The sequence below is a fragment of the Pagrus major genome, chromosome 8, assembly GCF_040436345.1.
Source record: "Pagrus major chromosome 8, Pma_NU_1.0".
Classification (NCBI taxonomy): Eukaryota; Metazoa; Chordata; class Actinopteri; order Spariformes; family Sparidae; genus Pagrus; species Pagrus major.
This window is the reverse complement of record NC_133222.1, coordinates 26298781-26312771: the sequence shown is the minus strand read 5'-3', so window position 1 is coordinate 26312771 and position 13991 is coordinate 26298781. Positions and strand designations below refer to the sequence as shown.

At 43.3% G+C, this 13991-nt stretch overlaps 1 protein-coding gene across 1 annotated transcript in view; it reads left to right on the top strand.

The window, feature by feature from the left end:
- Positions 1-1106: 1106 nt before the first annotated feature.
- Positions 1107-13991, top strand: part of LOC141001305 (NT-3 growth factor receptor-like) — a 174060-nt gene continuing 161175 nt past the window's right edge. The window contains exons 1-3 of the mRNA XM_073472333.1: positions 1107-1688; positions 4068-4142; positions 6468-6539. Of these exons, the coding sequence (XP_073328434.1) occupies positions 1423-1688; positions 4068-4142; positions 6468-6539 (413 nt within the window). The 5' untranslated portion in view covers positions 1107-1422. The remainder of the gene's footprint in view (positions 1689-4067; positions 4143-6467; positions 6540-13991) is intronic.

Genomic DNA, 13991 nt, shown 5'->3' with positions numbered 1-13991 from the left:
ATTGATTGGATGGAGTTATTACAGCCCTGTCCCTGCCACAGACCATGGATTTTTTTTTCTATTTTGATTGCTGTCTGGATGTTAAGAGATTTTATACAAATATAAAAATAAATGCTCCTGAACAGAGGAGTGAAGAATCAAACTCCCTATATAGTCAGTTGGGTTTTGGTAAGTAAGGCTCTGCTGCTATTAACATGTGCATTTTGTTTGATTTACTGTGAGTTAATTTTATTTTCATTCATTCATTCATTCATTCATTGTAATTTTGCCAAGTTACACATGCAAAGGAGGCCGTAAATAAATATATAGCCCTGGGAAATCAAGATGTCTGCTGAGTCTGCCTACCACCTTCCTTGACATTTGAACCAGACTGTTCTACAGCCATCACCAGCATTTACCCCATCATAAATGTACCACATCATGCTCCAAGATCAATGTTTCACATCCCATCATAGGTCACCTCAGATATGATGGGTATGATGGCAAAGAACCTGACCCCAGGTTTTCTGTGTGACTGTTTGCTCAATGAATATGATTTACACAACATCTAATCCTGTGCACACAGTGAATGGATAGTGTCTTAGTCCTAAACCTACATTTGACACAGGGCCTGTCTACAAGACATTTAAATGTACAATTAATCAAATTACATAGACACATATCACCAACCTCCTGTATATACAGTAAACCTTGTGCACGTCAGTAATTTTCCTTTAGACATACAAAAATAATGTTACGGATTGCATGACTTTATATTGGGTGACAGGAGATATAACTCTGTTAGTGTGTGTGTGTGTGTGTGTGTGTGTGTGTGTGTGTGTGTGTGCCTGGATAAAACCATCCATTGTGTTTTGGTCATTTTATTTCTGCACTCTTGGTGTACGCACGCATCTGTGTCAGTTTCCACTCTGCCCAGTAGGTGGGACTTAAAGCTGGAAGGGTTTATTTTTTGTGGTAGCCTTCCCTTCTCTTTTTATGTGTGTCCAGTATTTCCAGAGACCAGCAACAGCGCTAAAGAGACAGAGGAGAGAGCGACAGAGAGATGGACGGATGACATAAAACGAAGCAGAGAGGAGGAGTTAAAGAGTACCGGGGTGCACGCTCAGAGTCATTTACTTGGGAGTATTTTTGCATTTTTGCACTCCTCCAGCAGCGCTGTCCATTTTTAAAGAGCCGGGGAGCCGTGACTGGCATCATCAAAATCTTAGACATAACCGCACACACGCGCCCGTGCGCGGCATATGGATATACACTTGCAAAAAGGGGGATGTTTTTTTTAATTGTTACATTTGAATTTTAATGTGACAAATAAGGTCAGAACACCGCAATCACACACCCACAAACAGAGCGGACTGACTGAGTCATTTTCTCTGTCTGCTGCGCGCAGTTGAGAAGAAATCTGGGGACTTGAATCGTGACAGCATGGACAGACTCGGTGCGTTATTAGGCGCATTCGGCGTCCGTCGCCTTCCCAGGATATGGTGCTGCTGGAAGATTCTCTTTCTGCTCAGCGCCTTCTTTCACAACTATCTTGGCTCCTCGCAGGACTGTCCGCTCAACTGCAGCTGCTTGTCCACGGAGATCTACTGCAATAAGTCTGACGATGGCAAATTCTTCCCGCTGCTCTCCTTCCAGGGCGCCGGGAACGGCACCGGGAGCATCGACCTTTTCCAGAACATCACCTCCATGTAAGTGCTGCTTGTTCTTTAGATAGAAGCTCTCGTATATGTAGGATATGTGCCGACGGTTTTAATCAGAGCTGCATGTGGAAATACACTTGAACTGAGGTTACCGAGGTTTTGTTCGCAGAAATTAGCGTTATTTTTTGCCGACAGTCTTTTATGAGATGTAGAATATGGACTAACTGATGTCAGTAATGACAAAACGTTCTACAGTAGTGCAAAAAGGGGAGATTCCTGTTAAAATGTACGTATTGGCAGAATTGACGTTTCTCTGCTGGAAATTCACAAAAATACATTTTAAATCATCACTGCATTTACAACAATTGGAATATAAAAATAGATCATACAAACTGTTGTAAAACTTGAGAGTTAGAATTTGCCTGAGAGTATGCAAGGACAATTCACTGTCGACAGGTCAGTTTATCCTTCTTCTGTAGTATTGTCTATCCATACATCATCTACTCTATATTTTTGTACACTAGTCTGATTACTTAATGTCCAGTTCAACCAGTCCCGTACTACAAGACACTGAGCGCACTAGGCAAAGGCTTAAAGGTCAGGTATTTTGTTCCCATGCCATAGTCAAATATTTAATGAGTTATGAAACATAAAAATAAATACATAAAAATGTGGCAATAAGCTAGTTAAGAAAACTGAATTTCTCTATAAAGGGATTAAAAAAGGTATTAATAAAGTACTTCTAAAAGATCTTTGAGCCTGTCAAAACTGTGATGTAGTGGTCAGTAAACAGCAGAGTAAACAGAGACCCTGGGCAAGAGGTCCACTTCTTTAAGGACCTGTTTGTAATTTCCAACCACCTGCTTCAACCAAACAGGGGTCAGTATTTCTTCGCTTTCTCAAGATTTAGTTCAAACCTTTTTTGCCATTTATCTTGTATATTTAATTTGTTTCTATACAAATTCATTATTGCACATTGTTAAAATTGTAAAGACTGAAATAATAACTTCTATGTATATAATTATCCTTATATTCACCATTGCTCAGTCTCATTCTTTTGTTACACAATAATTTCTGAATAAAACTTGGAGGTATACATTGATACTAAATTCTGAGCTCATTCTATTGGTGTAACAAACACATGTCTGTGGAAGCAGGCAATGATTCAGTTATTGTCAACACAAAAAGCCTTTCATGTTTTTCAAGTTCACAAAATGTACAAAAACATATCAGTGCAATAGTGAACGCTAAAATGTCACTCCTTTTTTAGAGGAAGGTTGCCTTGGTGTCTGGTGCATAATAAATGAAGGCTATAGACTGCAACAGTCAAGAACACAAAAATTACAATAAGGAGATACTATAACAAATAATATAGTAACTGGTATGTTTTAAACTCCTCATAAACCTCCTCATCATAGGATGTGCTAAAGTTCACACAATACATGTCATGGGATGGTGGTCAAAGATGTCAGCTGATGTAATGTATAGAGACAGACGTCCACTGGGGGGCTTGTTGATGAGACCAGCTGCAGATGAGAATAAAGAGCAGGGTGGTAATTCATCACTGGGGGTGGCTGGACTAAAATTCTGGTCTGAAAAAGACAAAGGTGTGGCAGGGCAGTTTAGTTCAAACACATTGTTTTTATTAGACCATGTTAGGACTGTGTTTATTATACAGTGTGAACAGTTTTTCCTGGCACCAAACAGGGCAGTGTTGGTAGGTGCTGCGGCAAAAATCTTTTGAATGGTCATTTTCACAACATTTTAAATTCATGCCAGTTAACCACAATTTCAGATACATTAGGCCAATCTGTTAAGTGTAACTGTACTATATCAAAGACAGTGGAAAAGATTTATCAATTTATATTGATGCAACACTCAGACAAACAAATCTGTAGTAACATATTTTTAATGACCAATAACTCCAGACTACAGCTAATTCAATATAAAGTCTTGCATAGAACACACATAACTCAACACAGAGTGCACTTAACAGGTTTCTCAGACACCGACATATGTTCCCAATTCGCTCTCCACACTACAGACAAGTGCTTTCACTCAGTTTGGCTTTGCACACCAACACAAATTTCTGGAATGAAGCAACAACTATCATTTCACAAATCCTGGGTCACAGCATTCCACTTGCCCCTTCCCTCTGCCTCTAAAGAGACCCCACACCAAAAAGTCGCCCACAAAAATACCACACCACCATACCATCATTGAACTGATAAATTAATTAAAAGAAGAAACTAAAACAGCTGCATAATGTCCTTATTAGGACCTTAAATATTTCCACTTATAATGTGTGCATTTAAATATGAACCATGTGGTCTGATGGTTGTACATAACATTCAGGATTGTCCTCAACACACACACACACACACACACACACACACACTAATATGTTTTGTCTGTCCCACTTTACAGACACATTGAGAACTGGACTGGTCTACAGATGTTGAGGGATGTGGATATGGAGCTCTACACTGGCTTACAGAGGCTGTAAGTAGTGACACATTCTTCCCCTCTGTGTCTGCTTGTTCATGCAGTGATGTAATGTTTCTACAGTAGATCACCAGCTAAAGGTCTTGCTGGAAATATTTCCAACAATTCCTGTGTATCAGACTAATGCACCGAATGCCTGAAATACCAAAGTTTGAGAGCAGTATAAAAAATGCATATTATGGATAAGAGAAGGAGCTGTAAAAACTAGAATACTGTAAAACAACTGTCACAAATACAAGTCCCAGGCCTGTAACAATTTGTCAGGCGAGATGTAGGTGCTAGCTACAAACAATATATGATATAATAGATGTAATACTATATGCAATATAATAGAATTTATTAGTGTGAGCAAATTGATCAATAATCAATAATACTTCAATCAACAAACATCTATCATTCAACTACATACATATATGAAATATCATTAAAGGAATAGTTCACTCTAGAACGAAATTCAGTCATTATCGACTCACCCTCATGCTGATGAGAAGTCCGGTGTAGTTTCTTATTCCTCAAAGTGCAGCTGGAGACCCGCGGGGGTACCCTCCTGCAGCAAAAATCCATACAACGGCCGTCAATGTGCCCGAGAGGAAAAGGTCCATAAAACTACACAAAAACTTTGTAATATTCCTCCATACTGCTCGTCCGCTGCAATCCAACTGTCCTGAAGTGGCGACATCCAGAGTTTACTCGAAACGACGTCATTTAGTACATTTTTCTAGCCTAAACAGTCACTATACTATATTTGCCTGGAGGCACGCTAGCTACAAACAAAACTCATCACATCATACAATGAAAACTTCTTTCTTGAGGTAAAAATGTATGTAACACTATGATCCTACCCTCTCATAGACGTTATATAGTGCAGAAACAAGTGATGGGGGGGCGGAGTGACTGAGACGGAGACACCATTCACCCTGTAGTAAGACAATCTACTATCAAAATGATTTTGAAGATGTTATTTTAAGGCTAAAAAGTTACATAATGTTGCTTTAAGTATAAACAATAAAAATAGAGGTACCACAGTAGTAGATCTTATAAAGAAAACTGGAATCAGCAGGTCAGAAATTGGAATTTGTGCATCCCTTATTTAAACATAAATTATTAAATAAATTGAATGGTACTACTTATATATAATTGATGGAGACATTCTGAAATATGTATTTGTCCACGAGGTTTCATTGAATGTAATTTGTTCTGACTGTCCACATAGACAGGCTGCTGCAATTTCCACTTAACAGGTTTACCTCATAAAAATCAGAGGAGCTGCTGTTTTCAGTCAAACAAGGTCTGTTTCCTGATAACTATTACTCATTGCAAGAGAAACTGAACCACTTCTGAACGTAATATTCATTGAGTATAAAAATTTAGCTTAATGTTAAGTCAAAAGTTTCATCTTAATGCATGTCAGTGTCCTTTCAACCAGAAGAGATGAGTGCTTTGTGTGTAGGTGTGAAGTTCCTGTACTTTGATTCTGCTGACAAAAGAGAAAAAGAAAGGAAATCAAGTAGCCCCCACCTTTCTCCATCAGAATTATTTGCAGTCATCACTGTGATTTTTGCTTTCTTGATGATGGCAGCCTTACATAATAAAAAAGTGGAAACCAACTAAATATTTGCTTTTTCTGAAGAAAATGCGTTTGATTGCTACATCTACTGCTGTTGCTTCTGGTTGCATTGTTGATGAGGTAATTTGTTACACTACTCCTTACATTACATATCGTTACTCTGCAAAATTGCCTGAGATGCATTGTCATGTAATTACCAGTTAGGAATATAACGTTAAACCTTACTTATCCCCACATATCAGCCCTACCCTAAAAAAAAGACATACACAAAATGTTTTATGCTCTTTAAGAATGTAATACCACACAGAAAATAATGAAAGCCACCCTAAGTGCTAAAAAAATGTTGTGCACAATAGGCTACAACAGCCTCAAAGTAAAATTACATCAAAAAACAATATGAAAGAAATTAGCCTTCCCCTTAGTACAAATGTGAATTGCCCAAAATAATAAGAAACGGGCCTTCCTTGCCCCATTAGATGATGATGACAGACTTAAAAGGAAAATCACATGGTTGAATGGCTTATGAACCGTGCATTTAACGGGCCAAACACACTCAAACAAACTCATTCAAGTTGCTTGCAGTTTTGAAGATTGATTCTTTGGTAAGTGTACCTGTCTGCTTGTTCCCCTCCTCTAAACTGAATATAATTCAGAATGATGGAGGTGAAAGTTATTCATTTGAGGTATTTTTCTCTCTTCTCTCTCTCTCTCTCTCTCTCTCTCTCTCTCTCTCTGTGTGTGTGTGTGTGTTATAGAACAATTATGAGGAGCAACCTGCATACAATCCCAGCTCGTATTTTCTCCAAGAACCCCCATCTGCACTACATGTGAGTACGCAAAGACAGCAAGCGTTAGCAGAAAAAGAGTATGAACAAACACACACACACAGTGGTCTGAGGCAAGGTAACAATTTAATCAATTTTAAAACATACCTTTGTTGGAAGAGGACAATGACAGCAGTGATGCTTTCAGCCCTGGACCCTTAATTCCTTACAAATGCCAGAAATAAATGGTAATAACATTTGGAGCATTCAAAAATTGAAATCTTTTTTGAGAAAACGTGCTTGAGAAAAAGTCATCTGATGATCATGATTTTTATATTTGGGCCAATATAGTAATAAAGCTGTGTATTAATTTTCACATTAATTTTCACATTTTCACATTGAGAGAGAAATTGTTTCTATTTTTTCATTCTTACTTTATCGACGGTGATGTGTTGTGGTTTCTTTCTTGTGACAAATGTACTTATTGTAAGTCGCTTTGGACAAAAGTGTCTGCTAAATTCCCTAAATGTCAATGTAATGTAAATGAAATGGGATTAATTGTTTGTAACAGGCTGGACAGACTGGATGCATGAGACGCGCTTCTCCCACGCGCGGTGCCTAGCAAAAATAGAACTGTAAACGACCTGTAGACAGTCATATGGACATCATACCAGCATTTCAATACAGTTTTAATATCTGTATCTGTCTGATTATGTCACAGACATGAAGAGAATACACGTAACAGGTGAAGGGTTTCTTTCCTGTGCACAATCTTTCTTTCACTTTCTCTCCCTCCCTCCCTCTCTTTCCCCCTTCTGCTTTCTCACTGATTCAAAGGGGATAAAGGAAAATCACATCATCATATTTTTTGATATTTACCAAAGTCAAACTCCATGTACAGAGATAGGGCAGGCAGGAGCCGCGCTGCAGCAGCAATGCACCTGCCACAAAACCTATGTGAACATAAACACACGAGTGAGCAGCAGCAGCTCAGCAACGCAGCTGCCACACAGTACACAGGCATCCAGTGTGTACAGCCTGTAATAGGGGAGGTTCACTGTGTTGAAATTGATGGTAGGGCAAGTGTGATTATTAGAAATTAATAATTACTAATAGTAATTATTAAAATTAATAATCAAAATTAATAATCAAAACATTAAAACCAGGCACCAACCTGGAATCAGGGACCAATAACCAGACCGAAAACAGTCTTGAAAGAAGGGTTCACTTTAAATGTAAATATTTGTAAAATATTTTGAATTAAAGGAACAGTGAAGGAAATGAGTCCGAGCACTGACCATCACAACCAGCTGTTACCACAAAGCATATGCACGAATAATCACAGAAAACTGCTCTGTGCAATATAATAGAATTTATTAGTGTGAGCAAATTGATCAATAATCAATAATACTTCAATCAACAAACATCTATCATTTAACTACATACATATATGAAATATTATTAAAGGAATAGTTCACTCTAGAAGGAAATTCAGTCATTATCGACTCACCCTCATGCTGATGAGAAGTCCGGTGTAGTTTCTTATTCCTCAAAGTGCAGCTGGAGACCTGCGGGGGTACCCTCCTGCAGCAAAAATCCATATAACGGGCGTCAATGGTGCCCGAGATGAAAAGGTCCATAAAACTACACAAAAACTTTGTAATATTCCTCCATACTGCTGGTCCACTGCAATCCAAGTGTCCTGAAGTGGCGACATCCAGAGTTTACTCGAAACAACGTCATTTAGTACATTTTTCTAGCCTAAACAGTCACTATGCTATATTTGCCTGGAGGCACCCTCCCGCGTGCACGCGAGTCTCCCTCACAGCCGCTTGCACTACGGAAGGCCAGACAAGATCAACAGAACTCGCGATAGATACACACCAGTATTTACATCCTGCTGTGAGTGACCGAGCGACACGCAAACACAAGAGGGATCTGCCTGCACTATTGATTTGAAAGAAAAAAAAAAATATATATATACGTATATATATATATATATATATATATATATATATATATATATATATATATATATATATATATTGTGACACATCAGGGCCCTGAGCTTCTCTCTCCTCCCACTGGAACCAGACACACTGTTTTATTTCCTCATTGACTCCATATCTACAGAGCCCCTTTAGGGTCACATGGTACAAAAAAAACTGGATGTGGAAATCCGTGGGAACGGATTTATAAACCATATGAACGGATTCACAATGCATTGATCATTGATCATTGATCAGCTGGAGGCACCATGGATACAACCCACAGCTACTGACAGTCCTATCTTTCGACATGGAGTTTGCCTTTGATAGTGATCAATAATCAATAAAGATGATGACAACAATTCTGTTTGACTGTCTAGGAGCAAAATGCTTTATTTAACTGGAGCAGGTGGAGTGCTGCGGTGCATCTCTGTGTGCGTAATGTGGTTTGCAGATCTCAGTCCTCTGATCAGTTACACCATACTCTGTCTCCTGCATAAAAGCATGCATCGTCTCTCTTAACTGGGCGATGCACTTAATGTTTCTGCCACTAGAGTCCATTGCAGGTTATGTTATTAATACATTCCTCATCAAAGATTAATTATTTCACCCAGCCACGACCCATCCCCTATTAATCAGAATGATAGTTCTTATAATCCACGCACCACATTACTCAGAGATGCAGTGCTCCTCCTCCTCCAGTTAAATAGCACATTACTTACAATGTCAACCATTTTCAAGATTTCAATGTCCTTTATTTCTAAACAACATGTAAAAATAGAATACAAACCAAAGACATAATACAGAAGTAAGAATAAAACTAAGAATTCTCTAAGCTTGTGAAATAATGTAAGTAAGGAAGAGGGGTTTTCCCCTGATCCGTTTCCCGGGACAGGGAGACGGTCAAATACAATTACATGTTTTATTTCTTCACATTCTGTGTGTGTGTAGCAGACAGCAGCAGGGCCGGGACAGGAGGGCTACTGTGACTACAGTACTAATTGTCATTACAGTGGACCTTTTTGTTCACTTAATGGGCAATTGTTGAACAGGTCTTCCAGCCCCCACAAGGTGCATTGTCACACTGAGAGCAAGAGCTCTCTCTTTGTAACACTACACATTTGGTGGTTTGTTACAGCAGGTATAGTAGAGAATGTCAGGCCTGGGCTAGAAGAGGACTCAGAAAAACTCTGAGGACTCTGAAAATAAAAAAACTATCAAAACAAAACCACTCCAACAGAGGGAAAAAAAACGGCTACAAAACAAAACTAGCTTAAACACTGCTCTGACAAAAATTACAACAGAAAATCACTCTACTTAAGAGGAGACAAGGAATAAAGAATACCAACTTAGAAGCTCTGGACAAGGACGAGACAAGGGCTGTGGTCATGGGGCTGGAGGTACACGAACAAACGAGATACTCTGGCACAGGACAAAGGGAGACACAGACTATAAGACACATGAGGGTAATGGGAAGACCGGTGACATAAGAGGAAGGGCAAGTGACCTGAGGCGGCTGGAACCATAGGACTCTCCTTTACCGGTTTCACCTGGCTGACATGGAAAGTCGGGTGTACGTGGAGGGACCGAGGCAGACGAAGCCGTACTGCTGCGGGGCCGATGACTCTGGTGACGGGAAACGGACCCACGAACCGTGGCGCCAGCTTCTTGGAGGGGATTTTGAGGTGCAAGTCCTTGGCCGAGAGCCACACTCTCTGGCCTGGCTGATATGCGGGAGCCGGCCATCTCTTTCGGTCTGCTGCCTTCTTGACCCGGTCTCCCTGTCGGATCAGCACCTGGCGTGCCGCTGTCCAGATGCGGCGACAACGTCGGACCATGGCATGGGCAGAGGGGACTGACACCTCCGGCTCATTATCTGGAAAGACTGGGGGTTGAAAGCCATAAGCACATTTAAAGGGAGAGAAGCCTGTGGCAGATGTTGGCAAAGAATTATGCGCATACTCAACCCAGACCAGCTGTTTGCGCCATGTCGAGGGGTTCTGGGAGACCAGGCACCGGAGGCCAGTTTCCAGTTGTTGATTGAGGCGTTCGGTCTGGCCGTTGGCCTCCGGGTGATACCCCGAGGTCAGGCTGGCCTTAGCTCCGATGAGCCGGCAAAACTCCCTCCAGAACCGGGACACGAACTAAGGCCCCCCGTCAGAGACGATGTCTTTAGGGAAGCCGTGAACCCTGAAAATACTGTTCATCATGATCTCTGCCATCTCCTTGGCGGAGGGCAGCTTTGGCAGAGCAATGAATCTAACCATCTTGGAAAACCTGTCCACCACTGTGAGGACAATGGTATTACCTTGGGATACCGGGAGCCCTGTGACAAAGTCCATGGATATGTCGGACCACGGTCTGGAGGGGATAGGAAGTGGCTGCAATAGACCCATGCGGGACCCGGAGGACGTCTTGTTACAAGCACAGACCGAACATGCCTCCACGTACTCCCGAACCTCCGGCTCCATGGATGGCCACCAGAACCACCGAGAGATGGCGAACATCGTTCTCCGAACTCCCGGATGGCATGAAAGCAGCGAGGTGTGAGCCCAGTGGATCACCTGTGGGCGCAACTCAACGGGGACAAACAAGCGATTATCTGGGCACCCACTAGGTGACGGGTCTCCACCATTAGCCTGCTTCACCTCATCTTCTATCTGCCAAGTTACCGCTCCAACCACACGGGTCAGTGGGAGGATGGTTTCTGGTTCCTTGGCAACAGGCTCGGGGTTGAATAGTTGAGACAGGATGTCCGGCTTGACGTTCCGGAACCCCAGCCTGTAAGAGAGAGAGAAAGAAAAGCGGTTAAAGAAGAGCGCCCACCTGGCCTGGCGAGAATTGAGTCTTTTAGCTTTTCTGATATACTGAAGATTCTTATGGTCAGTCCAGACTATGAACGGGTGGTTGGCCCCCTCTAGCCAGTGCCTCCACTCCTCTAAGGCGAGTTTAACCGCCAACAGCTCTCGGTTACCGACATCATAATTTCTTTCAGCTTTGGACAGTCATCGTGACAGGAAGGCGCAGGGGTGCATTTTACAATCCTGTTCCGAGTGTTGAAAGAGAAAGGCTCCGACCCCTTCATTAGATGCATCCACTTCGACTACGAACTGGCGTTGTGGATCTAGCATGGTGAGGATGGGAGCCGAACTGAAACGATGCTTGAGATCCTGGAATGCCCTCTCCGCCTCTGGAGACCAACGGAACTGCACCTGAGTGGAGGTAAGAGCATGGAGGGGAGCAGCTATTGCGCTAAAGCCTCTGATAAACCGCCTGTAAAAGTTAGCAAACCCCAAGAACTGCTGAACCTTCTTGCGGCTATCAGGTGTAGGCCACTCAGCTACAGCGCTAATTTTAGCCAGGTCCATCTGTACTCTTCCAGGGGCTACGATGAAGCCCAGGAAGGAGACAGTGTCGGCATGAAACACACTTTTTTCTGCTTTGACATACAGATGGTTTTCCAACAGTCTTTTAAGAACCCTGGTCACGTGGTCTTGATGTGTGTCAATGTCTGGGGAGTAAATTAAAATGTCATCTAAATACACATAGACAAAATGGTCAAGGAAGTCTCTCAATACATCATTAATCATGGCTTGGAAAATGGCGGGGGTGTTGGTGAGTCCGAATGGCATGACCAGGTACTCATAGTGACCACTAGGGGTGTTAAATCCAGTCTTCCACTCGTCCCCCTCTCTTATGCGGATCAGGTGATAGGCGTTGCGAAGATCTAACTTGGTGAACACCTTGGCCTGATGGAGTTGGTCAAAAACAGAGGACATGAGAGGAAGAGGGTAACGGTTCTTTATTGTGATGTCATTTAAAGGGCTATAGTCTATGCATGGTCTTAGGGACTCGTCCTTCTTGTCCACGAAGAAGAACCCGGCGCCTGCTGGTGATGACGAGGGACGGATTAGACCCGCTTTCAAAGATGTGGTGAGATACTCTCTCATGGCCTCTCTCTCCGGTCCGGAGACAGAGTACAGGCGACCCTTGGGTATGGTGGAACCTGGAAGCAGGTCAATGGCGCAGTCGTATGGGCGGTGTGGGGGGAGAGACATGGCTTTGGTCTTATTAAAAACCTCACGGAGCTGGTGGTAGCAGGAGGGCACCGAGTTCAGGTCCGGGTACTCAGATTCTGTGGCAGGGTTGATAGAAAAAAGGTTAATTTCTGCTACATCACTGCTCTGGGCTGAATCGAAAAAACAGTCTTTGATGCAGTCTTCCCCCCACCCTTGGATTTCTCCGGATCTCCAGTCTACCTGGGGGTTGTGGCGAAAGAGCCATGGTTGTCCCAATATCAGAGTGTGAGAGGATGCTTTGAATAAATAAAAGCGAATGCGCTCGTTGTGGTCCTTAATGTGCATGCGGAGTGGTTCAGTGATGTGGGTGATGAAAAATAGTTTTTTCCCATCTAGTGCTCGGGCCCTGATGGGCTTAGCTAAAAGTTCAGACTTGATGCCCAATTCCTCTGCTAAACCACAGTCCATCAAACTCTCATCGGCTCCTGAGTCAATGAGCGCCCCAAGATCGGTGATGGTGTGGTGCATTACCTTAACTCTTGTGAGAGTGCGTGTAACGGGACCTGAAGCCGTGATTTGACTCACCACCAGAGATCGCTTGGCTGGACAGGTGATGACGAGGTGACCAGCCTCTCCACAGTAGAAGCATCTTCCTTCCAGCAATCGTCTCCATCGTTCCTCCTGCGTCAGCCGCGCTCTACCCAGCTGCATGGGATCCCCCTCTCCCTCCACAGGGAGATGATTACGCTGCTCTGGCTGGGAACGGTGGAGAGCCGGCCAGCTCTGTGTTTGTGAGCGCGGTGGTCCTGTCGCCCCGGTGTCGTCTGAGCTGTCCGAGTCTGTTGTCCGTCCGGATGGCGAGCGTGATGAGATTGTCATCGTAGAGAGCCGTGGAGTTCCACCCGCTCTCCGCCGATAGTGTGCGGAAACGGATGGCGTAGTCACACACAGAGTCTCTGCCTTGTCTCAGCCCACTCAGCTCCTGCGCTTTCTCCCGGTCGTCCGTCACCGGATCAAATGTCCATTTTAACGCTGCCTGAAAATCTGTGAGAGAGCTGCAGATCGGTGAGCGCCTGCCCCATTCTGCCGACGCCCAGGCTTTGGCTCTCCCAGTCAGGTGCAAGATCATGAATGCGATCTTCGACCGATCAGTAGGGAAAGCATGGGGGGTTAATTCAAAATGAATTGAGCAGTCTATGAGAAATGTCTTACATAGTCCCTGTTCCCCTGTATACTGTGCTGGTGGAGCCAACTTACTTCCGGCTCCGACGTAGGACGTGGGCGGAGTGGGTACGGGAGCCGGGGCGGTGGGTCGAGGGAGCTGCGCGATCAACTCCTGTAGTTGGGAAGTGAGCTGACCCATATGCGCAGCCATCGCCGTCTGGAACTCCTCCTGGCATGAGATGCGGGCTTCCTGAGCCTGCAGGATCCCCGACAGCTGTTCTGCCTCCGCTGAGTCCATTCTGGCCAGAGTATACTGTCAGGCCTGGGCTAGAAGGAGGAGTCAG